This window comes from Macrosteles quadrilineatus, unplaced genomic scaffold, assembly GCF_028750875.1.
Source record: "Macrosteles quadrilineatus isolate MER2022 unplaced genomic scaffold, UCM_ALF_1.0 Scaffold_8__2_contigs__length_117827958, whole genome shotgun sequence".
Classification (NCBI taxonomy): Eukaryota; Metazoa; Arthropoda; class Insecta; order Hemiptera; family Cicadellidae; genus Macrosteles; species Macrosteles quadrilineatus.
Window position 1 is genome coordinate 5,606,380 of NW_026542601.1, and position 26,059 is coordinate 5,632,438.

Below are 26,059 nucleotides of genomic sequence, written 5' to 3' on the forward strand. Positions count from 1 at the left end.
TTACAAGAAACAGATAAAGCATTGACTTTGGATACTGTGAGGAGACATCTCATTTATCTCATGGTGGAACCTTCCACAATGATTTATCTGAACTAGATTTTGCATTGAATTATGAGAGTGCGGCCAGTATGCCTCCCATATATTACGTTAACCAAATTTAGGATTGCCTTTGGAAAAGTATTGGATTAATATGTTAGTTCCTCTTAATATTTCAAGCAAACGACTGCATTGTACACCTAGTAAACGTTTGAATGACAGTATGTAAGCAATGGCGTTGCTTTCGCACAAAGGAAGTGTTTATAAAGGACCACGCGTTGCCTACACCACGTAGCGGGCAGCGGCAGCGGGGGTAGCGGCCGCCCTCAGTTGTGACGTAGCACCTGAAGGGGGGGGGCAGCACGGACTTGGACGCTTGGACTTGGAGATATCAGTGTTGACCACTGACCGGTTGACCGTGAACGTGAGAGATAGCAGGCTTTCGGGCTGGTATGTTTATATTGAGTTTTAAGTTAACTTAAAGTAATTAAAAATGAATTGCTTCAGTGGAAAATTAATATTTTCATGAGCATTTTTGCAAACTATGTGATTATTATACGTTAAATTTAATTTTTTAAGGTAAAAATAGGGTTTGTATGATAACAAAACACTGTTTGGCCTCATGCATCGCTTCTCGTAAATCTTTAGGATTCTTAGAAAGCCTCGGTATTCTTGGAAATCGGTATTTAATTGAATTCATACGTACTTCTCATGTCTCTCTGATGCACATCAATCGGTGTTTCTGATACGCCTACTGGAGTGTCACGCTAGTACACCACTAGGTTTACACAATAGTGAATTAATGTTCATTGTTCAAGTCAAGCATACCACTGTTAATGGCGTAGTTTTAGATGTTGGCAGATTTTATTGCACAGAACAAATTTGTAGTTTTCGTCTGCTTACACCTACCTTTAAATGTATGATTTATTGATTTGAAAAAATTGAAAAGAACCGTACAAAGGTCATTGAACACAAAATGCTTTGTTGGAGCTGTTCGCTACGCTAACTTGCCTCCAGGTTGAAATTCGTTCGCTACGCTCACTCACCTTTTGTTTGCAAAGCTGTTGTCATAAATTTAAAAAAATAATAGTGCTGCACCCTGTTGGTAAACCTATTAACTTTTTTGTTTAGTTGAACCAGCTGTTAAGATTCTTTAATTCCATTTTAATGTTTTCCATAAGGTTAACATGGGAAACTCCAGAGCAACTGGGGCGGAGCCCTTTTGACGGATCTGCACCAAACTTCACACAAACCATCCTTGAATAACGCTTAATAATGCCTGAAAGTTTCATTACAATCTGTCAACAGTTTAGGAGTCCATAAAGGACAAACAAAGAAACAAACATACATTGGATTTTATATATATAGATAGATAAGTGTGTGTGTCAATTATTAGGCTACAATAACTCAAGTAAAATAATTCAGTTTTGATGGAATTTAGTACAAACGCCTAAAGTTTATTTACGAGTTTGCAAATTAGAACGACAAAATTCGACAAGGAAAAGAGTAGGGATCCCTTTTATCTCACTTCGCCCTTTATCTTAAGTACTTTGCAGAAAACCATTTAATGCATAAATTACTTAAATTTATTTTATTTTTATATTGGGGTTATTCAAACAACGCACTAACTCTGTAATCTGCCAGGTAACATATGTCACCATGACTTCCCAGACAGCACACTTTCTCCTCAGGACATCCCACGGATATTGCGACAGGATATGCAAGATATCCCATAGTGGTCCTATGGTCAACTTGGGATATCACAGGATATCCACAGGAATGCGTAATGTCCCCGCCCGGGGATGTCCTACGGATAAGCTCACACGCATATCCGTGGGACATCCGAGGTCATCCCAGGGTAGTCCTCAGGACATTCTCAGGACATATGGGACTACTATGGGATGTCCCTGGGATAAAGTGTGGTCTGGGCCTGAACATAAAAAACACAAAATAATATAGATTTAGTATGAAAAGCTTAATTATAAGTTTAGTAAATTGATTAAATAGTTAATAAACACCAATTTTAAAGAAAAAAAAACGAGAAAAAAGTTTTTGGCCCAGACGGGTTTCGAACCTGTTACCTTCGCCTTGTGAGCCTCTTACCTTACCTCCTGACCTATCTGCGCTTGATGATTATGGGTGTTTTCAAGTGGTTAAAGAGTAGCCGACAGTTGCAATGGTCGCAATACTTAAAATATTTTTGATACTACAGTATAGGTATTTATTTTTATAAATAAATTCTTTTCTCTTCTCTATACTGTATATGATTCTGTTAATCTGTTTAGGCCTCAAGTAGTTGAATTGTTTTTCTGGTAGTTGGAGAGGATACTGGTATTTGAATATAGATTATTTAATCACCATTAGATTAGCACTGTAATAATTGATTGTTATATGATTAAAATTAGTTTTTTGTTGTTTTATTAATTTAAAGTTAGAATTAAATTCACATTTCACACAACTATGATAGAACTCTAGTTTTCCTGAACTCAGTGGTAGTAATATGTCAGTAAAAAAGTAAAGTCAACCCTTGCTAGCCATAGTATTAACAAGACATATTTTCAATCTGGGAAACCTTAAACTTTTAAAATAAATTATAAAACCTCAACATCTTAATGCGTGGGAATCTTATTTTTAGAAAAAAAAAAACAGACCAAAATTATTTGTTAAATAATGAAGACGGCCCAATTATAAATTCGGAATTACTGAAAATAATTACATTAAGAACAACACTGTAACATATCCAAAATTCAAAAGATTAATTTTTCTAATATTATTTTTTATTTTTCCAATATCCTTTAAATCATCTGTTTTAACTTTGTTTAAAATTAATTTATTAAGTAAATATTTACTTTCTGTACTAGTGTAAACACAGCCTGAAGATGGAAACCAAGTTTCTGAAAGCACTAGTGAAAAAAAACAAATTATTATATATTGGCCTTGTTGAACATTTAAATTTAGATATACTGTACATTTCATCAGTGGTAGTATTTTTTTCTTCAGTTTGTTACCGGGACATTACAGGATATCCAGTGGATTTTTTACATGTCCCGGGATGTCATGGGACATTCTGGGATATCCTATGGCATTCGTACATATCCCGGGACTTTACAGGATATCCTGAGGTTAACTTACAAATCCCGGGACATTACGGTATATTGTAGGATATCCTGTGGATTTCGTACTCGTCCCGGGATTTTGCGGGATATCCTGAGGATAGCGCACATATCCCGAGACATTCTCAGGACATATGGGACTACTATGGGATGTCCCTGGGATAAAGTGTGCTGTCTGGGTTAGTCTTTAGTCACATATGTCTGTAGATCTACCATGAACATCATCTTAATGCTGCTCCTGATGTCTTACGGAAGTCCTGCCATGTCAGCCAGGATCCTTGCTGTCCTGCCAATCCCTGCCAAGAGTCATCACATCCTGTTTAACGCCGTGCTGAGGACACTGGCGCAGGCAGGACATCAGGTCGTCAGCTACAGCGGTCTACCAGCCGACCAGGAGGTGGCAAACCTAACTGTCATTCACATGGACAACATGCAACCAGTTGATAAATCAAGTGGGTATTTCAAATAACAAAACCATCAGTAACAATATTTGGTTTGTAATGTTAACTTAATTTGAAGAATACTTATTTGAACCCCCCTTGAAAATATTCTTGCTATATCTAAACGCCTTCGCCACATCACGTTGACGAGATATCAGATAAAGAAGGTAAAAAGGAAACAAGTCTATGAGACAACCATCACTTTCAGCTCTAGTATGTTGAGTCAGAAATATACTTGTGCAATGAAGAGCCTAAGCTGCAAGCACTGTGTGGAAATTCCTATTGCACAGGATATAGGGTCTTCCAGCTCCACCATAAGTGTTGTAGCAGGGCTACAAGAGGGCGAATGGGGTGGTGTTAGACTTTTCTCTGGACACCAGCGACTATTTCAAACACCCCTTACTTAGGAGTACAATTAAGAGTTTCTTCTGTACCTTCCTTTTCTCTGTGACGAGACAAATGCAATAGATTCACCTTAAATAGATATTAGCAACCAATATGAAAAAGATGGTTTGACTTCTGGTTATAACCTAAGAGGAGTTTATAAAATTTAGAAATCCACATAAATAACAGAGAAAAGATTAGTTTACATCCGTGCACTGCTCATATGTTAGACTACCTACCAACTTGAAACACACAATTTCAACAGGATAAACATTTAACCATAATCTCTTCTTTCACACTATCCAAAATCTAAAATCTATTCATATCAATTTGAAACGTCTATTTAGGTTAATAGCTACTGTTAATATTATTTTCTGCTGTATGTTTTGTTGTCATAAATCTACCCTGTTATGTTGCAGTGACCAAAGAAATGCTGGAGATGATGTTAAACATGAGTCCAGTGGGATCCACCCCAATTTTTTGGAAGAATTGGTTTTTGATAATGAAAAATATAAAAAATAACAAAGACTTTCAGCAGCTTCTTAAATCAAATGAAAAGTTTGATTTGATATTTTTGGAGGCGTTTTTTGCTCAAGAATCACTTTTTGCCCTTGGTCACAAGTTCAAAGCTCCCATAATCAATCTTCAACCATTTGGAGCTATCAGTCTTATAAACCGAGCTAGCGGGAATTCTCTCAACCTTGCGTACATTCCTGATTTCTCGTTTCCGTTCTCAAATCACATGTCCTTCTATGAAAGGACACTCAGTGCTTACTCCATTTTGAGTACGCTGTTCAAATACTACTACTATTTGATTCCCTCGCAAGATCAGTATATGAGGGAGTTGTTTAACGACTCTTCGCTACCTCCACTGTCAGAATTGATGCAGAACTGGTTGGCCTCGACTTTTTCAAATGAGCATCCTCACGTTCACTATGTGCAGCCGTACACCCCCAACATCATTCCGATCGGTGGAATACATCTGGCCAAGGAGCAGAACCCACTTCCTGAGGCGAGTATTCAGAGCTCACTGCTGATGTTGTAGGAATATGTGGTGTAACGGTGTATTTGTCATGCAATTCACCGGGACGATGCAATAATTAAATTACAACTACAATCTGTTTTAACCCGAGAAAAATATGTTGAAATACTTTGAACTGTTCAAATGTTTACTAACTTAGCAAATAACTAATTGATCAGAACAGATGGACACGTCTAGCCATACGTGGATCTCAGCTCAAACTGAAGCATTGTCTCGCTCTAGTAGGGGAGGGGGCTAATCTCTGAAGGATCGTCTCGCTCTAGTAGGGGTTAGGGTATTATCTCTGAAGCATTGTCTCGCTCTAGTAGGGGAGGGGGCTTATCTCTGAAGCATTGTCTCACTCTAGTAGAGGAGGGGGCTTATCTCTGAAGCATTGTCTCGCTCTAGTAGGGGAGGGGGCTAATCTCTGAAGGATCGTCTCGCTCTAGTAGGGGTTAGGGTATTATCTCTGAAGGATCGTCTCGCTCTAGTAGGGGAGGGGGCTTATCTCTGAAGCATTGTCTCGCTCTAGTAGAGGAGGGGGCTTATCTCTGAAGCATCGTCTCGCTCTAGTAGGGGAGGGGGCTTATCTCTGAAGCATCATCTTGCTCTAGTAGGGGTTAGGGTATTATCTCTGAAGCATCGTCTCGCTCTAGTAGGGGAGGGTGTTATCACTGAAGCATCGTCTCGCTCTAGTAGGGGAGGGGCTTATCTCTGAAGCATCATCTCGCTCTAGTAGGGGTTAGGGTATTATCTCTGAAGCATTGTCTCGCTCTAGTAGGGGAGGGTATTATCACTGAAGCATCGTCTTGCTCTAGTAGGGGAGGGAACTTATCTCTGAAGCATCATCTCGCTCTAGTAGGGGTTAGGGTATTATCTCTGAAGTATCGTCTCACTCTAGTAGGGGAGGGGGCTTATCTATGAAGTATTGTCTCGCTGTAGTAGGGGAGGGGGCTTATCTCTGAAGCATCGTCTCGCTCTAGTAGGGGTTAGGGTATTACCTCTGAAGCATCGTCTCACTCTAGTAGGGGAGGGGGCTTATCTCTGAAGTATCGTCTCGCTCTAGTAGGGGAGGGTATTATCTCTGAAGCATCATCTCACTCTAGTAGGGGAGGGGGCTTATCTCTGAAGTATCGTCTCACTCTAGTAGGGGAGGGGTTTATCTCTGAAGCATCGTCTCACTCTAGTAGGGGAGGGGGCTAATCTCTGAAGGATCGTCTCGCTCTAGTAGGGGTTAGGGGCTTATCTCTGAAGCATCGTCTCACTCTAGTAGGGGAGGGGGCTTATCTCTGAAGCATCGTCTCACTCTAGTAGGGGAGGGGGATTATCTCTGAAGCATCGTCTCACTCTAGTAGGGGAGGGGGCTTATCTCTGAAGTATCGTCTCACTCTAGTAGGGGAGGGTATTATCTCTGAAGTATCGTCTCACTCTAGTAGGGGAGGGTATTATCTCTGAAGTATCGTCTCACTCTAGTAGGGGAGGGGGCTTATCTCTGAAGCATCGTCTCACTCTAGTAGGGGAGGGGGCTTATCTCTGAAGCATCGTCTCGCTCTAGTAGAGGTTAGGGTATTACCTCTGAAGCATCGTCTCACTCTAGTAGGGGAGGGGGCTTATCTCTGAAGTATCGTCTCACTCTAGTAGGGGAGGGTATTATCTCTGAAGTATCGTCTCACTCTAGTAGGGGAGGGTATTATCTCTGAAGTATCGTCTCGCTCTAGTAGGGGAGGGTATTATCTCTGAAGCATCGTCTCACTCTAGTAGGGGAGGGGGCTTATCTCTGAAGCATCGTCTCACTCTAGTAGGGGAGGGGTTTATCTCTGAAGCATCGTCTCACTCTAGTAGGGGAGGGGGCTTATCTCTGAAGTATCGTCTCACTCTAGTAGGGTAGGGGTTTATCTCTGAAGCATCGTCTCACTCTAGTAGGGGAGGGGGCTTATCTCTGAAGTATCGTCTCACTCTAGTAGGGGAGGGGGCTTATCTCTGAAGCATCGTCTCACTCTAGTAGGGGAGGGGGCTTATCTCTGAAGTATCGTCTCACTCTAGTAGGGGAGGGGTTTATCTCTGAAGCATTGTCTCACTCTAGTAGGGGAGGGGTTTATCTCTGAAGCATCGTCTCACTCTAGTAGGGGAGGGGGCTTATCTCTGAAGTATCGTCTCACTCTAGTAGGGGAGGGGGCTTATCTCTGAAGCATCCTCTTGCTCTAGTAGGGGAGGGGGCTTATCTCTGAACCCAAGTTCCAAAGTTCACTAAATGTCCTTTCAACTCTAACATTGTCCAAATATTAACTTAAATAATCTCTTCTTATTTATAACAGATACACTATTACAATGAAATTATTCAAGTATACAGTAGAAGTTTCTCGTCAGATAAATCCAGTGCAGTTTAATTTTTATTTTGATGATAACAGCTTCGTATGAAATAACTTTGGCTAATCTTAATCACAATATGTCCATAAACTACAATTATAAAGAGTTATTTATTCTCCATAAGAGTAACATGGGAATTTTAAATTTACAGATTTGAATTTTCTTTCTAACCATAAGACGCACAACAGCATTTCAACATACTAAAATACGAGTATGTGTTTTTCTAGCCATTCTTAATGTAAAAAAAAAAAATTTAAGGGGTAACAAATTGGAATCCAATTTTACTCCATAAAACCCACTGTTAAACATTCCCATACTATTCGATCAAGCTGGTTTGCAAGCTCATTAGAATAAAAGTAACGTTACATGTTTGTAACAAAATTCCTAAAAATTGGATGATTTTTACTCAAGTATAATTGTGCTTACAGCCTCATACCAAGAGAACTAGGGCAATAGCTTTGAATTTCTTATATGGAAAATTAGGGTTAGCGGTTAGGAGTAACTTTGATATAGGAAGATAACTCTGTATTGCTCAGAAATATAAAACCATTCCCTTACATACAATAATTAACAATGTTTTTTTAAATAAGAAATGGAAGGTTTACCACCTAACTTTGTAGATACAAGAGTGAACAATTATTGTGTTGATGATTCCTAATAATATTTTCTAGGAAATGAAAAGGTTCCTGGATAAGGCATCTGAAGGCGTTGTATACTTCAGCGTTGGATCAAAAGTCCCGGACCACCTGCTTGATGAAGAATACTTCAACAACTTTCTTACAGCGTTTAGTCGTCTGCCACAAAAAGTATTGTGGAAAACAAAACGCAACCTTCAAAATCTGCCAAAAAATATAATGACATCGGAGTGGGTGCCCCAACAAGATGTTCTGGGTTAGTTTATAATTAATAGGATTTTAACATAATGCAACTTGGAGTTTCTAGTTTTATCCACGAAAAGGCTACAGAATCTTGGACTTTGAGAGGTGACCTCTTCTTATTGAAAAAAATGCTGCTGACCTTTTTATGTGTAACCCCAATCCATCTTAAGAGCACGCTAAATGCAACTGAAGAATCATCCAATCCTCATTTGAATGTTAATCCCTATCAAACACAGATTGTTGCAGCCAAAGACATGTGTTATCAGTATTTATGTCTGAGCTACAACGAAAGTGAGATGTTGACCAGTTGTTAGCAGCCACCTCCATAAGACCAAATAAAGCAATCTACCTTCTATAGTTTAGACATAGGTTATCTATTCTTCAATCAATAATCTACTACTCGTATTATATTTTCTTATAGTCACTCGTGTGGAGTCAGTGAGGTCTGTTAAGGATATCCTTGAACCTTATATATAATACGTGAAGGTGATTTTTACGAAACACTACTCCTCCAATGGACGGATTTTTACAAACGATGTGTCAAAATTAAGTATTTTTTGTGTAGACACCCCCTTTCACCAATTACTGTGATAAAAGTCTTTGGTGTTTTGCCCCACAGGTCATCAAAATTCCAATGTATTTCTTGTGAAGAAAATATTTTGTTTACTTAAACCATTCTTAAGCAGACGAATAATTTGGATTAATTACAGCTGTTCATAGTAAACACACATGATACTCACAAGAGCATTCGTTTTCAGAGTGAGTCGTTTTCAGTTTTGATAACTCAAGTGGAGTGAGCGTTCATTCTCAAAGTGAAATCGTTTCCAGTTTCAATAACTGGAGTGGGAATGATTGATAAAATTATCTTCGAGTTAACTCTTTTAAATGATCGGAAATTGTGACCGTTATTTTGTTTTGAAATATAACGCCTGTATAATACTTTGAAATTCGAGCAGCAGGCACACTAGTTTTGTTCTATTGAGTGGATCTGCAAATGTAATAATTATGACTAGTGTACATGTTGCTCGAAATCGAGCAATTTCAAATAAGTACATGAGTTGAGGAGTTACAAATAAACAAATGACTTGTTTAAACTAATAACAGTCATAATTCCCGATGATTTTAAAAGAGTCAAATAAAAGATTATTAACTGATAAAAATACTCACAATTTACATAACAGACCTATTCCAGTTTAAAGGGTTAATGTTTAACTATCAAACTGTCCATGGACGGGAAAAGGTAAGCTTACAATTTAAGTCAAAGTAAAAAGGCTGTCGGCTTTTATAATGTACCGTAGGCCTACCTAAGTTATTTAGCCAATTTGTAGGTGAGGGTGTAGGCTACTTTAAACTCTACAGAACAGAGTTAGGCAAAAACTGGCAGAACTCTGAAATGAAGTTATTTATCATAGACATACTCATATGCCAAATCCTTAAAATAAAAATTCAATAATTAATAACTTATATCATTAAACACAAACCAACATCCAAAACTATAGTACACATTTTTAATACAACATAGATAATTTACACATTGACTGTTTACAATTAACAACATGTGTTCTTCTTCAGGAATTTGACAGTTCTGGTTGTTCACATTTAAATGTAATATTTAATTTCTGACAACAGCTGGAGTTTCAAAACAATGTTTGTTTCCCATGTTAATCTTATGGAGAAACACGGAACTTTAAAGGGCCCCAGGGACTCAACTCTCTGATTATTTACCTAAAAAGAATGTTTCCTGCACAACTTCACGTTACGCTCTTTCCAATGACACCAAAAACATGTCAATCGGTTCAGTAGTTTCGGAGGAGTAATTGTCACAAAAATCCTGCTTGCGTATTAAATAAGTATGTATTATAATGTTATATTCACATATTATCATATGTTAAATGTATCATATGTTAGTTGGAGGTAAACAATATCAGTCATGTTTATGTTTCAGTCTTGAGTGGAATGGTAAATAAACTTCTGAGCTTTAAATGTTAAAGCTTCTAATTTTATTTATATTTTCTAACTAAAACATGGTGTCAGGTGTATTTTGAAACCTAGAAGAAATAATGGAAGTATCTGGATTGTTTAGGTTGCCTGAACCTATGAGTTTTGAAGGAAATGTGAGTGAAAATTGGAAAAGATTTCGTCAGAAGTTTGAACTGTACTTAATAGCAACTGGTCATGGTAAGAAACTTAAAGATGAAGTTAAGATTGCGCAGCTGCTTAATCTGTTAGGCGATGATGGCCTAGATGTTTATAATACTTTTAAATTTGAAGATAATGATAAAGATAGTTTTGATTGCGTACTTGATAAGTTTGAATCTTACTGTTGTCCTCTGAAAAATATCATATTTGAGCGGTTTAAATTCTATAGAATGAAGCAGGAAGAAGGTCAAGACTTCAGTAAGTTTGTTATGCAGTTAAAAATAGCAGCTAAATCATGCGAGTTTCTTGAACCTGACAATATGATTAGAGATAGAATTGTCTTAGGTATAAGAGATAAAAGTACTCAAGAGCGTCTATTAAGAGATACAAAACTTGACTTGAAAAAAGCTATTGATTTCTGTATGATTGTAGAGAGTAGCAAGGATCAATGTAGGACTATTGTAGAGCACAATGAAACCAAGCTTACGGGGACTGAGTCGGATCCATACAGTGTATGTGTTGTTAATAATGTGCCATATCAAGAACTTTCGCGGAGTGCTGCAAAAGAAAAACAGAATGATCTATGTAGCTTTTGCGGCTACAAACATGTACGGGGTAAATGTCCTGCATATGGCAAAACATGCTCGAAATGTGATGGTAAAAATCATTTTGCAAAGGTTTGTAGGAGCAAAACTATAAAATCTCATGCTGTTACAAACGAGGAACAACACGATGAAGACTCTTGTGTGAGCGATGTTAGTTTAGGCTCGGTAAGCTTAAACATTAGTGGAGTGAAAGGTCAAATAAGTGAAAAATCGTGGACGGAAAACTTGACTGTTGGTGGTACACAAGTTAAATTTAAACTAGATACAGGTGCAGAGATCAGTGTTTTACCTGCTAGTTATGTACGGAAAATGAATATTACACACGTAAAAAGTAGTTCTTATGTACTCTCAGCCTGGGGAGATGAAAAATTCAAAATCAAACCTCTAGGTCTTGTAATATTACAATGTAAAACAATTACAGGTGTAACTGCGGATGTGAATTTTGCTGTAGTGAATGTTGTTTGTGTGTGTTGTGCTGTATGTGAACATGAACTGCCGATTTTAGGACTGAAAGATTGTGTCAATTTAGGACTCATTAAGAGAGTGTCATCGATATGTTTGAATTTTAAGGATAAGGACGATGTTTTAACCGGCTACAAGCCAGCTTTTGAAGGATTGGGACAGTTTCCAAGCACTCATCATATTCAGCTTAAGGAGGGTGCTATCCCACAACGCAGGTGTAAAACAACGATCCCGGTCACTGAGGAACTGCTGAAACCAATGCTGAATGATGGAGTACAAGACAGATTAGATACAAGACAACACCTGCAGAAAAAATATTATGATCGGTCAGCCAAAGACTTAAGGGTGGTAAGAAATAACGAAAGAGTTGTCTTCAGAAATGAAGGAAGGTGGGAGCAGGGAAAGATTGTTAATCAAGGACCAACTCCAAGAAGTTACTGGTTAGAAGGTGACAACGGGGCTACATTAAGAAGAAATCGCCGCCATCTGAAACCATCACTCACTCAACAAAACAATTCCCAGTCAGTTCCAAGGCAAGACGAGCCAGTACAACTAAGACCTCGTAGAGAAATCAAGCTACCATCAAGATTTCAGAATACAATATAATGGTCTCAAAAGAAGGGAGAAGTTTGGTTGGTTATTGTTTTTAGTTAATTCTTTCAAATTTGTTTGCTGTTTTTTAAAGGGGAAAGATGTATTATAATGTTATATTCACATATTATCATATGTTAAATGTATCATATGTTAGTTGGAGGTAAACAATATCAGTCATGTTTATGTTTCAGTCTTGAGTGGAATGGTAAATAAACTTCTGAGCTTTAAATGTTAAAGCTTCTAATTTTATTTATATTTTCTAACTAAAACAAAGTATAGATAAGAACACGCTTAATTATAAAATTGGATTGAAATAAAATGTCAATTACCAATCAATATACATGATCTGTTTTATTGATGCAGTGAGTTTACAGACTATAAATGTCTAAGGTTTGGATTGATTAGGAGCTCTTTTTACCTCTTTGATTATGCATGAAAAGTTCATTTGTGATGGTGAACTTTTGGCGTTGAACAACTTTTTTTGTTGAAAGATCATTTGTCTGCAGCTCATCCTAACATGAAAGTGTTCATGACTCACGGAGGGATATTAAGTCAACATGAAGTGATAAGAGCTGGAGTTCCAGTAATCTGCACTCCTTATTTCGCAGATCAACACATGAATGCCAAGTTCTACGAGGAGAAAGGAATTGGGGTCGTTCTACCTTTCAAATCCTTATCAGAAGAAACAATCTTGTCAGCACTAAAAAACGTTCTTCATGATCCCAAGTAAGTGTTTTTTCTCTAAATAATTTTTTTTCTGTAAATGGTACCAGTAGGGGAAATATGTATTTAACACAGGATCCACTATAGGCTCATATGGGGCTAATTTTGGATATGGGTAAGAGCCTACCCCTACTCCACCATCCCGTCAAACCCCACAACTCCAATGGGCATGGCCAGGGGTTTGGGCTTCAAAGAGAGTGGTGGGGGGAGACATGATGAGGAATGGAGGTACTTCTCATACCCAACCCTAAAGTCAGCCTTCTAAGACCCCACATTGGCTCCTGTGACAGGACATGCCAATTGTTTCTATTATCCTATACCAGCAATGTTTTGTTTCTATTTAGTAATACCAGTAATGTTTGTGAAATTAATCTTGAAATTCAATACAGTAGAAGGATTTTGCTGTAACTTTAAAATGAGGGGTATTTTCATAATATTTTATTTGCTGGTAATTTAAGTGATGCTACTGTGTGTATCCAGGTACAAGGACAACATGTTGAAGATGTCAATGATCTACCAGGACCGCCCTGTCAGTCCCAAAGACACACTCCTATACTGGGTAGACTATGTCATGCGCCATGCTGGGGCTAAGCATCTTACACCAGCTGCAGCTGCAATGCCCTTCTATCAAGTTTATCTACTGGATGTAATTGGACTTGTTTCTATAGTACTTGTCACAACCTTAACATGCATTTATGTTATCATCAAACGGATTTTAGGAGTGTTTACCAATAATGGACAGTTGAGTAGTCAAAGCAGATTGAAAGGTGAAAGAAGTAAGAAACTGAACTAAAAGTTACACTTTTACAATCCAAGTAGATTGTTTCCTTTTGGTCTTCAGAAGATGATTGTGTTGTTGTTAAACTGGAAATGAGTTGCATCAAACCATATCAAGCTACATTGCATTGCAACATCAGTTTGTTTAAATTCAGTTGAATACAGCTTAGTTGAACAATAGATTGATTAGTCGTAGTTGATGTGAACCACCGACAGATTGTACTGATCTAAATTACCGGTATTAATTTCTGTATGAATACAGGAATGTTAATGTTTTTTCCAATTCAAACTTAATTGATGGAACGACTTATTTGGAGCTATAGCAACTGTTATGATCCTTAAACTAAGTCAGGGACAAACAACCAGGTAGGATATAGAATTTTTGACACTAGCGCATTCTCTGACTGTCTCACACAACTAAGTTCTTTTTAGTAAAAATGTTTCGACAGCTGGTCCATATAGATGGAATGTCTAGTTCTACTTCAGAATCCAAGTTTGGAATAATTCATGCCAAATATTCAACTGAATTTTTATTAAATTTTGTCACAAAGATTTGTTAAAAATGTTTGTATTAAAAAAGGTTAGCAAGACAATTTTACAAACAGGACTTTATTTGCTTGCATTTGCAGCTGCCTCCTGTTTCATTTTAATGCAAATTTTCATTTGAAGTTGTGCATTTTTGTGGAGGCTTTTAACCTAAAATTAGGTACCCATGCACAATTTAGGCTTTTTATTAGATGTAAATGTTTAATTGCAGACAAAACTTATAATGGATTACCGTTTTATTTTTTTTAAGACTATGTTGATTTTAGACGGTTATTAGATCTACAACTAAGAGCGATTTACCTATTTCATTCAGGTTAAAACTATTATTTTAGCCTATGAATTGCTTTGTATATCATTGCTACTGTAAGGGCTTACCTTTGTAATCCTATTGTTGATCCGATATTAATTTTTTACCCAAAGATTCATCTTCCGTCTTGAGTCTAGGTGACCAAACTTCTATAGTATAATCCACTCGATGGGTTTCGTAGTAAATTTAATAACAAAAAACACAGTTGACACGAAAATGGCACAAAAACTTGCGATAAAAACCATGGTTTTTTAAATGTGGGGTAACCTCACTTTAGTTTGGGAACACGTTGCCGTCAAAAATAACGAAAAAAATAACAAGCAATAGGAATTTCTGACAAAAGGCGGTTTTGCGTTAAGTTTGTATGTATGGTCTTTATAATTGTGTAACCTATTACAACCTAAAATGAGTGTAACCTATTGGAAAAATTAAGGTTCAAAACTTTAAGTAACTTTATGTTATTTTCCATAAAAACCCATAAGCAACCGAAGATCAGAAAAAAAAACACAGTTTTGGTTATAATTAGTATTTTATGGTCCTTATAATTCCAAACAAAATAGTTCAACCCTCCATTGCTGTAAAAATTACGGGTCAAAAGTTATTCCGACTTTTGTGATTTTCCCTATAAAATATCATAGTTATACTCCCACGCTTACCCATAATGCTAATGGGAGGAAGTCTATGTCAGGTTGCTTATACTGTTTGACATACCTTGAGAATTTAATCAAGCTTTTTGAAATGTCTTGACATCTTTGAGAATGAAAAATATTATTATGTGCGGTAATAAAATATACGTATTTAGGCTACTTGTCTTATCTTTAGAGATAACTTACAAATGTTTTGCACTTGAAATATAGATTGTATGAAGTAGTTTGATTGTAGTTTTGATGTTGGACCTAACAATATTTTGAGACGTACCTAATGGAAATGTTACACCTTTAAATTTTTTTTTTAAATTTAACCCCTTTACTACCACGTTATAGCAAAAGGCCCACTTGACAGTGTTACATGAAGTGCTATTAATGTAGTTCCTGTGTCGGTCTAGTTTGGATATTTTACTGGTGAGTTGCTTCTAAATTACTTGTTATTTTTAGCAATAATATTGGACTACTTTGTATTTATTATATTTCTTTTTATACTTTTAAAACTGGTTTTACCCATCACAAGTGATTTAAAGGAGCGGTTGTGTTTTTTGAGTCATGCAATCCATCCTAAAACTGAATTTCCAGACAGGGAAAAATCTTAAAAGATCACAAAATTCATTAAAAATATGAATTTCGCTTTTTCAAGTGGCGGCTAGCTTCAAAATTTCTTACTCAACTCTCTGTGTATTTTATGATCTTTTTAGAATTTAGATTTAAGGAATAACTCATTCCTTGCGTTTCATCTCCAAATTTGCTGGATTGAGATCTACAGGGTGTAGAATGTACACAGCAACTCAATTTTTCCAGATTTAGCTTAGAAGAAAAAAAATTGAAAACGGCTGCCATTTATAAAAACAGAATTCATATTTTTTTATTTAATAAGAAAATAGTTTGCAATGCTCTCTGAGATACTGGTACAGTTAAGTTGATCCTATTTTATAGTGGCGTATCCAGAGACCAACTTCCCTGTAGGAAATTTGCTGAAAGGTTTTGACAAAATAGGTCCAAGGACATTTACTGATTAGTTTATAGTTCACACACTAAACAAACTTACTAAACCCATACAAGGTTATTGTTTTTGACAATTCTCTATAATCATAAACCACAAATTATAGAAATCACTTTTAAAAGTGGGTCAAAACAGATGTAAATAACTTATGTAAAAAACGAGTAGGCTAATTAATGGGGGTTTTATAATGATGACAGAAATAACTTGCATGATTGCTAACCAAAATTACCTATTTAAAAAAACAATTTCTACTTTGATAATTTATACGTGGGAAGAGCCCAGGTTTTGGTGCCGGAGGTCCCGGGTTCAAATTCTGCCGATCACCAATGGATTTTATCCATTTGATAATGCCACAACCCACTAGGACTAGCCTGAGGTAATGTGTAAAACAGTTCCGGGACAGAACTAGTGTCCTAGGATGTGAAAGTGGGACATAAAACAACAACAAAAAACCTGGTTATAACACATTTTTACAAGTTACTTTCCAACTACATTTTTTTAACATTTATGGTATATAATCATCAGCAAACTAAAACAGACACACTCAATTAACCCATTCAATATTATTTTTTCCAAGCAATACCTAACTGATAAAGTTTTTAATATTATTTCATAAAAGTTTGCCCTAAGGTAAAAGGAATTTTTAATTGTGCATAAAAAAAAGTCTCAAAACTAACAATTATTGTTTTGTAGTTAGGTAGTTTATCTCACGTCATAATTTGTTTGTAAACTTTGACGTAAAAACCCTTATTTACATAGTGGGGATCCCTTTTATCTTCCCTGTACTACTGTGCTGAAACCACTTATAACATTTCTCAAATTGATTTTATTTTAATGGATTATTCAAATAACACTAACACTGTAATCTGCCAGGTAACATATGTTACCATGACTTAGTCCTTGATAGTCACATAATTATGTCTGTAGATCTACCATGAACATCGTGTTACTGCTGCTCCTGATGTCTTACGGAGGTCCTGCCATGTCAGCCAGGATCCTTGCTGTCCTGCCAATCCCTGCCAAGAGTCATCACATCCTGTTTAACGCTGTGTTGAGGACACTGGCCCAGGCAGGACATCAGGTCGTCAGCTACAGTGGTCTACCAGCCGACCAGGAGGTGGCAAACTTAACTGTCATTCACATGGACAACATCCAACCAGTAGATAAATCAAGTGCGTATTTAAAATAGCAGAAATATCAGTTAATATTTGGTATGTATATATATTTATATATGTGTCCGTTAGCAACTCTAGTAAAAATGATCAGATTTTGATAAAATTTGGTACAAACATGTAAGCTCACGTTTATTTGAACGAGTTCAACCAGCATGATCGGACTATGGGAACAGGGGTTTTATGGGGTGAAAATTGGTTTTACTCATTTTGACCCTAAAACATAAAATTTAGCAAACTTCTTTGCAAACCATTTTGTAGAGCTTAAAAAAAAAATTATTTAGTACTAGCTGTAACCCGCGGGCTTTGCCCCGTTTAACTTCTTAATTTTCAAGATTATCTCGTTCGCATGGATCAATCACGTCCTGGTTGAAGTTTGTTCGCTACGCTCACTCACCTTTAGGTTGGAGCTCGTTCGCTACGCTCACTCACCTTTAGTTTGGAGCTCGTTCGCTGCGCTCACTTGCCTTCAGGTTAGCTCGTTCGCTACACTAACTCGCCTCCAGGTTGAAGTTCGTTCGCTACGCTCACTCACCTTTTGGTTGCAAATTAGCTGTTGTCATAAATGTAAAAGAAATAATAGTGCTGCACCCTGTTGGTAATCCTTGTAACTTTAATGCTATTGAACATCATAGAACAGAACCAACTTGTTTAATTGAAACAGCTGTTAAGATTCAATAATTCCATTTCTCATAAGGTTAACATGGGAAACTCCAGAGCCACTGGGGCGGAGCCCGAAAGGATTTTTGAAATAAGAATATGCCTATATGTTAATCGGGAATGTGAGCTATCATCATGCCAAATTTCAGCCCAATCCGACCAGTATTTTTCGCGTTCACTTGTCACAAACATACATCCAAACTATCTCATTTATAATATTAGTAGGATATTGAATCGTTATTATGCGCCTAATGAATAGGAAGAAAATAAAAAAAAATTTTTATTTAAAATCATTATGTTATTTTTATGGTGAAAATTGTAAACTGTTGTAGTTTGCTTGTTTATGTGCATATTTTGATAAAATTTGGAAAATGCGCTAATTTCATACTAAACTATTAAAATAAAAAAACACCTTTTTATAACACATTTTCCTTGTTGCAGCAAACGTAAGTACTCGTTAAACTAATGCTATTTAAATAGGGAATAAATCTATATCTATAAAAGAGGAACTATGTATGTATGTATGTGTGTGTGTATGTGTGTATATACGTTATGGACTCCGAAACCGCTAGACAGATTGTAATGAAAATTTCAGGCATTGTTAAGCATCTTTCAAGGATGGTTCGAGTGAAGTTTGATGCAGATCCGTCAAAAGGGCTCTGCCCTAGAGGGTTTTAAGTGGGCCATTGTCAGACTTTTTGATCCACAATGTTTACAAATTAATATAATTTAGAAGCAGATGTTTACTTTCACCAACTGTTTTGTAGGTTTGAATAATCACAACATTCTGTATTAGCATTAGTCATGATTTGAAATAGTGCCACAGTGTTTCTACAGAGTGCAGCACAGAAAACTATTTTACTTTTTAATAAGTCCAATTGTATTAAACCCCAATCGCAGCACACCTGTGCACTCAACAACGTTTAAATTCTCCAATGTTAAATATTAAAACATAAAAATCTTTATCAAAGTATTATGAACAACAAAAGAGATGATTTTTTTTAAATTTATGACAACAGTTAATTTGCAACCAAATGGTGAGTGAGCGTAGCGAACGAACATCAACCTGGAGGTGAGTAAGCGTAGCGAACAAGCTAACCTGAAAACAAGTGAGCGCAGCGAACGATTTCCAACCTGAAGGTGAGTGAGCGTAGCGAACGAACTTCAACCAGGACGTGATTGAGCCATGCGAATACTTATGAAGTTAAGCGGGGCAAAGCCCGCGGGTACAGCTAGTATGATATATTTTAGTGTAAATCCAATCAGGCAAATGAAAATTCGCTAAGTCTGCAGGTTTGCTGCGGTGGGGGTATTTTGTTATGCCTTTTCTTTTGTTGTAACTATATTTTCATAATATATCATCAGACAATAGTTATTTGTGCAACTAGTGAGAAAAGTGAGCAATTGACTCACTCGAGAGAAATCCTTACTCACGAGCCGTAGGCGAGTGAGGAATGGTTTCTCGAGTGAGGCAATTGTACTTTGAACTCGAGTTGCACATTATACTTTTCCTACAGTTACCATAAAACAAATAAATTGGTGAAGAAACATAACCTATTTTTACACAGAAGTGAACTTTTAATATAACATTTAATGTGAAGTGACAAATACAACAGTACAACAGCTGACCAGCTGATTTACAGCCAGTGCTGCCAACGTATTTCACGCGCATACGACGTTGCCTGCATGTTACGCGCTCACTATTTCGTGCCTTCTCGTTGCAAATCTGGTGTCTCACTGATGAGCGAATTGGCCACTTTGCTTTCTCAAATCAGTGAGAGAACATGTACATTGTTAGGTAACTGTAGGAAAATTCCTTTGTGAAGAGAAGTTCATAAAATGTATCATAAATCTATGTAAAAAACAGGGAAACAATTGGTAGACATCAGTGCACTCAAAGATAATGAAAAACAGATTTCAACAGGTTCCAAATTCAACAAATCTAATTTCAATATTCAAAAATTGTTGATATATTCTTATCAATTTAAATAGCTACTGTTATTATCATTTAATGCTGTCTGTTTTGTTGTCTTAATCTACCCTTTTACGTTGCAGTGACCAAAGAAATGCTGGAGATGTAGTTAAACATGAGTCCAGTTGGATCTACCTCAACTTTTGCCATCAAATGGAATTTGTTTACAAAAAATATGAAAAATAACAAGGATTTTCAGCAGCTTCTTAAATCCAATGAAAAGTTTGATTTGATATTTTTGGAGGCGTTTTATGCTCAAGAATCACTTTTTGCCCTTGGTCACAAGTTCAAAGCTCCCATAATCAATCTTCAACCATTCGGAGCTTTCAGTCTTGTAAACAGAGCTAGTGGGAATTCTCTCAACCTTGCTTACATTCCTGATTTCGCTTTTCCATTCTCAAATCACATGACCTTCTATGAGAGGACACTCAATGCTTACTCAATTTTGAGTACGCTTTTCAAATATTACTTCTATATGTTTCCCTCGCAAGATCAGTATATGAGGGAGTTGTTTAACGACTCTTCGCTACCTCCCTTGTCAGAATTGATGCAGACCTGGTTGGCCTTGACTTTTTCAAACGAGCATCCTCATGTTCACTATGCGCAGCCGTACACCCCCAACATCATTCCGATCGGTGGAATACATCTGGCCAAGGAGCAGAACCCACTTCCTGAGGTAAGTATGCAGAATTCATTGCTGAGGTTGTATGAATATATAATTAATTATGGTTATTTTAATTAAATCATTCTACTGTGAACTAGAGGTTTCTTGTCAAATCAACCAAATGTAACTGATTTTCTTTTACATCCGGGTTTTCCTTAAATCCTTAAAACCCATTATATATTATGGGTTAAAAGGTTTATCCATCCATAACTTACTATTTCTTTAAGTTCCTAAAAAAGTTCTTTAATCCCAAATCATGTTTCATACTTATCTCATCTGTAATAGTAACTACCTACAATATATAATCTAATATTTATGGTATAGACTCGACTGGATCACTGATTTTTACAATAAAAGGTTAAAATTACCTGTTTCCGTCAAGTGATCCTAGATTGTAGTTGGTTGACTACAGTTGTTTTGTGTTAACAAACAAATTTTCAGGTCAAATGTTGCATTGATTTATTTCATTGGTCGTTAAGAGGTTAAAAGTTCAAAAATAACACTTACACGTAGACGAAACATTAAACATTAATTGGCCAAAACACAAATACATCAAAACGAGACAAGATCTACCTTCTACTGGTGCCGCATGTGTCCAAATGTCTTGTTTTTTTATGTATTTGTATTTGGGCCAATTAATTTTTAATGTTTCGTCTACGTGTAAGTGTTATTTATAAACTTTTAACCTCTTGACGACCTTGACTTGAGTCAATGTGTTAAGGGCTATATAAATGTATATGAATTTCAATGGATGCCGTTTTTGGCCCATGGAGGTATTAAAATGAAAAAAAGTAAATTGGTCCTGGGCCTAGGTGTTCTTATGTTCTATATGGTTTAACTTTTAACGTTGTAGGTTCATGAGTGAAAAATTATTGTGATCTTAATAATATTTTCTAGGAAATGAAAAGGTTCCTGGATAAGGCATCTGAAGGAGTTGTATACTTCAGCGTTGGGTCAATAGTCCCGGACCATCTGCTTGATGAAGAATACTTCAACAACTTTCTTGCAGCATTCAGTTGTTTGCCACAAAAAGTATTGTGGAAAACAAAACGCAACCTTCAAAATCTGCCAAAAAATATAATGACATCGGAGTGGGTGCCCCAACAAGATGTTCTGGGTAAGTTTATAATTAATAGGATTTTAACATAATGCAACTTGGAGTTTCTAGTTTTATCCACGAAAAGGCTACAACATTTTGGACTTTAAGAGATGACCTTGTGTTATTGAATTGGCAAAAATGCTGCTGACGTTTTTGATGTTTAACCCCAATTCATCTTAAGAGCAAACCAAATGCAACTGAAGAACATACAATTTTCTTCAATCTTTTTGAATGGCCTGTCATACAATTTTCATTTGAATGTTAAGTAATACCAAATAGAGATTGTTGCAGCCAAAGACAAAACAGTAACTTACTTACAGAACTATTACTCAGTATTACCGTCTGAGCTACAATCAATGAAAGTGAGATGTTGACTTGTTAAGCAGCCACCTCCTTTAAGACCAAATATTGCAATCTGCCATCAAGTCAATGCATAGTTTTTTTTATTCTTCAATCAATTAGGCTATTATCTACTACTTGTATGTTTTTTAAGTCCATAGTGTAGGGTCAGTGAGGTCGTGGGATATGGATATTTTGTTATATGGAGTGGATCTGCAAATGCAATCATTACAAGTACATTTCATGATCATATAAGTTCAATTAATATCAATTGTCAATTACCAATATACATGATCTGTTTAGTGGATGCGATGACTTACATACAATAAATGTTTTGTACAAGAAAAGAATTGAATTGATGTAATTTGAAAGAGCTCTTTTACACTTTACAAATTGTACTTGGAAAGTTCATTTGTCTGCAGCTCATCCTAACGTGAAAGTGTTCATGACTCACGGAGGGATGTTTAGTCAACATGAGGTGATCAGAGCTGGAGTCCCAGTAATCTGCACTCCTTACTTCGGCGATCAACCCATGAATGCCAAGTTCTACGAGGAGAAAGGAATTGGAGTCATTCTGCCTTTCAAATCCTTATCAGAAGAAACAATCTTGTCAGCACTAAAAAAAGTGCTTAATGATAAAAAGTAAGTGTTTGGTTTTACTTAAGGTTTTTTCTATAAATTTTATCAGTAGAGGAAATATGTATTGCACTTAAGGGGGTAAAGTTTGGAAGGACAGGAGCATGCCCTTACCCTCTCCACCACTACGCTGATCCCCACAACTCCACTGGGCGAGGCCAGAGGGCACGGCTTCAAGCAGAGTGGTGGTGGGAGCCAGGAGAGCCCAGATTGACTCCTGTGCCAGGACATAGCAATTTTTTCTATAACCCAATTCTACATCCATTTTTTCTATACAGTAACATCCTATTCTATAATCCAATATCAAAAATGTTTGTGAAATTAATCTTGAAGTTATTTACTTGAAGTTAATCTTGAGAAGGATTTTTTGTGAGTTTGAAATTAGGGTTTTTAAAATGTATTAATTATTGCTTTAATCATCAACAATGGTCATTCGAGTGATGCTACTGTGTATATCCAGGTACAAGGACAACATGTTGAAGATGTCTATGATCTACCAGGACCGCCCTGTCAGTCCCACAGACACACTCCTATACTGGGTAGACTATGTCATGTGCCATGCTGGGGCTAAGCATCTTACACCAGCTGCAGCTGCAATGCCCTTCTATCAAGTTTATCTACTGGATGTAATTGGACTTGTTTCTATAGTACTTGTCACAACCTTAACATGCATTTATGTTATCATCAAACGGATTTTAGGAGTGTTTACCAATAATGGACAGTTGAGTAGTCAAAGCAGATTGAAAGGTGAAAGAAGTAAGAAACTGAACTAAAAGTCACACTTTTACAGTCCAAGTAGACCGTTGCCTTTTGGTCTTCGGAAGATGATTGTTGTTGAACTGGAGATGAGTTGCATCAAATCCATATTCAGGTCAAGCTACATTGCAACTTCAGTTTGTTTAAATTTAGTTGAATACAACTTAGTTGAACAGTAGATTGTCTTTATAACGGATTGCTGCAACTTATTCAAACTTATTACTGTCAGTTCAACATAATGTTCTTTTCCCAAATGTAAATATTCAACCAAATGTTCATTACATTTTCGTAATGAGGATTAGATAAAAATGTGTATATTAAAAAGTTAGCAATACAAGAGTCAACAAAGTGGACTCTATTTGCTTGCATTTGCAGTTGTTTTCAATTTTTTTAAAGTCCCCCAGGGGACGAAATATAGTGTGTTTATTGTCTCTTCTATATTTTCTATGGCATACCTGTACTTCTTCGAGGTAAGCTAACTGATGTCCTCTTTATTCTACAATTCAAAATCCTGGCCTAGAGCCTTTCCTTGAACTAACCTGACCAATAAGTTATTTTCTGGTACCATTGAAAAAAATGTTTCAAAGTTTAGAATTTCCCAAAATCATGGCTCAAGATTAAATCTAGACTATTTAGAGGTCCGCTTTAATTCATTATACCGTTTTTATAAATAACTCCATCTACTTCAAAAGATCAATTATTTTCCTATTATACTTCTGGAATGTTCAGTTGTTTTTATGTAAAAAGACAAATAAATGTCTCTTAGTAGTTTTAAATCTTCCTATTTAACCATTAACAATGTATCCTATCATTTATATGATGTGCTGTGCTGACATGTAATTCAATAAATAAACATCATTATGGGAAAGATACATGTAATCTTTAGGGATTGTAGAGTTTTAAAATTGAGATAGTTATGACTGTTAATGTTAGGATAACACCAACAAATAAAGACTTGTTTATTTAATCTGCTTCTTGAGATTTTATTTACTGTTTGGATAAAGTTGCTTCAAAAATATTTAGATCTACGATAAATGTTTTGAATCTACATTAATATTTACAAAAATCTATTGTAAAACAATATTGTACAATTTTGTAATCTACTGTTACAAAAAATATTGTATGTTCTGTCTTTACTTTGCCATTACTTATTTTGACATGTATAAATGGAAGTAGTAGTATCTGTTAAACATCTAAACTCAAATACAGAGAATGTTTGCGTATTTTTATGTTATTTTTATGTTGAACACGCATTTTAGAGTTCAAATGTCTTATTTTCTGCAAATAACAAAATAGACATTATAAGTTTAGAATAGTAAAAAAGAGTTTGTCATATGTTAGCAATATTTTATATCCCTATATTTTAACAGAACATCAACTAAAAAGGTGTGTTTTATAATAGTGAGTGCATGGGCTGCGTCGGCTTCTGCAAGTCGGGAGTGGGGGAGCATAACCGAAAACAGCGCCCACAGTGCCACTGAGAGCACAATCCAGTAGTTCTTTACATCTAACTAAGCGACTATGGTATTAGAAAAGTATAAAGCATGGTTATTTGCATTAGTTTTCCATGTGCTCACTATAGAAGTGTTGTGGAATAGTCAGTGTAAATGTTGACAACAGGAATGACGTGGATTACAAGCCATAGATAAGTGACAAGATATAACCCACTTGACAGAGTTACATATGAAGTGCTATTGATTCAGTTTGTTTTATATTCTACTGGTGAGTTGCTTCTAAATTACTTGTTTTTTTTTTAGCACAGGACTACCTTGTGTTTATATTTCTTTTTATACTTTTAAAATTGGTTTTACCCATGAATACTTGAACAGAACTGGTATGGATCATAAACAAACAAATGAGTTTCCAGCAACGTCATTTGTTTATGTTTATGATCCATACCGGTTTTGTTCAAGAATTAGTGGTTTTACCAATCACAAGTGATTTAAAGGAGTGATGGATGCATGGATGTTTTTTGATTCATGCAATCCATCTTATAACTATACTCATTATTAATTGACCTGTAGGTTTTAATTAACTCTGAAGTCAACCCTTGTGGAAATATCGGTGAACTCATAACTCATAACTCATAACTCATTTATTGAACCAAAATAACAGATACAAAATTTGCATTGGTCATGTCAAATAATAGAACTAAAATTAAAATAAACAATAGACAATGTTGCTTCAATAAAACAATATCAATTACTTCTTACAACAACAAAAAAACTAACTAACTAAACCCATCAGCGACACAATCTCGAACACTGTAGTAACCCTTGGCCAAGAGTATTTTTTTGATTTGCTTTTTAAAGCTGTTCAAGTCCGACTCTAGCTGAAGGGAGGGAGGGAGGAGATTAAAAAGTTTAATGCCATTGTAATGAAAGTGTCTCTTGAAAAATGTAGTTGAATGAGATGGTAATTTAAGATGAGAATTGTTACGTAGTGAATAGGAATGTGTAAGTGAAGATTGGTATTGGTGTAAGTTTTTTTTAATGAGAATCAAAGTTTCCAAAATGTATATTGAGGGAAATGTTAAAATTTGTGATGAAATAAAGTATTGCCTGCAAGATGTTCTTCTTTTCAAACCAAAGACTGCCCTAACTGCCCTCTTCTGGAGTCGGAAAAGGAAAGACGTTTTCCCACACTCACACCCCCACACCGGCACTGCGTATATCAGGTGCGGGAAAATCACTCCATAATATGCTGTAATTAGAAC

At 36.2% G+C, this 26,059-nt stretch overlaps 1 protein-coding gene across 2 annotated transcripts; it reads left to right on the plus strand.

Moving 5' to 3' along the window:
• The first annotated feature begins 438 nt into the window (after positions 1-438).
• LOC128999378 (UDP-glycosyltransferase UGT5-like) lies at positions 439-24,310 on the plus strand. 2 transcript variants are annotated; one of them, XM_054425852.1, is made up of 7 exons: positions 439-486; positions 3,357-3,601; positions 4,393-4,985; positions 8,033-8,252; positions 12,546-12,765; positions 13,243-15,453; positions 16,973-17,211. In XM_054425852.1, the coding sequence occupies exons 2-6, from the start codon at positions 3,364-3,366 to the stop codon at positions 13,553-13,555; spliced, it is 1,584 nt and encodes a 527-aa protein (XP_054281827.1). In that variant the 5' UTR covers positions 439-486; positions 3,357-3,363; the 3' UTR covers positions 13,556-15,453; positions 16,973-17,211. The 2 variants fall into 2 exon arrangements, with proteins under 2 accessions (XP_054281827.1, XP_054281828.1); XM_054425853.1 differs by lacking the exons at positions 439-486; positions 3,357-3,601; positions 4,393-4,985; positions 8,033-8,252; positions 12,546-12,765 and adding exons at positions 19,933-20,525; positions 21,411-21,630; positions 22,374-22,593; positions 23,048-24,310 and having other exon boundaries at positions 13,570-15,453; positions 16,973-17,217.
• Positions 24,311-26,059: the final 1,749 nt, after the last annotated feature.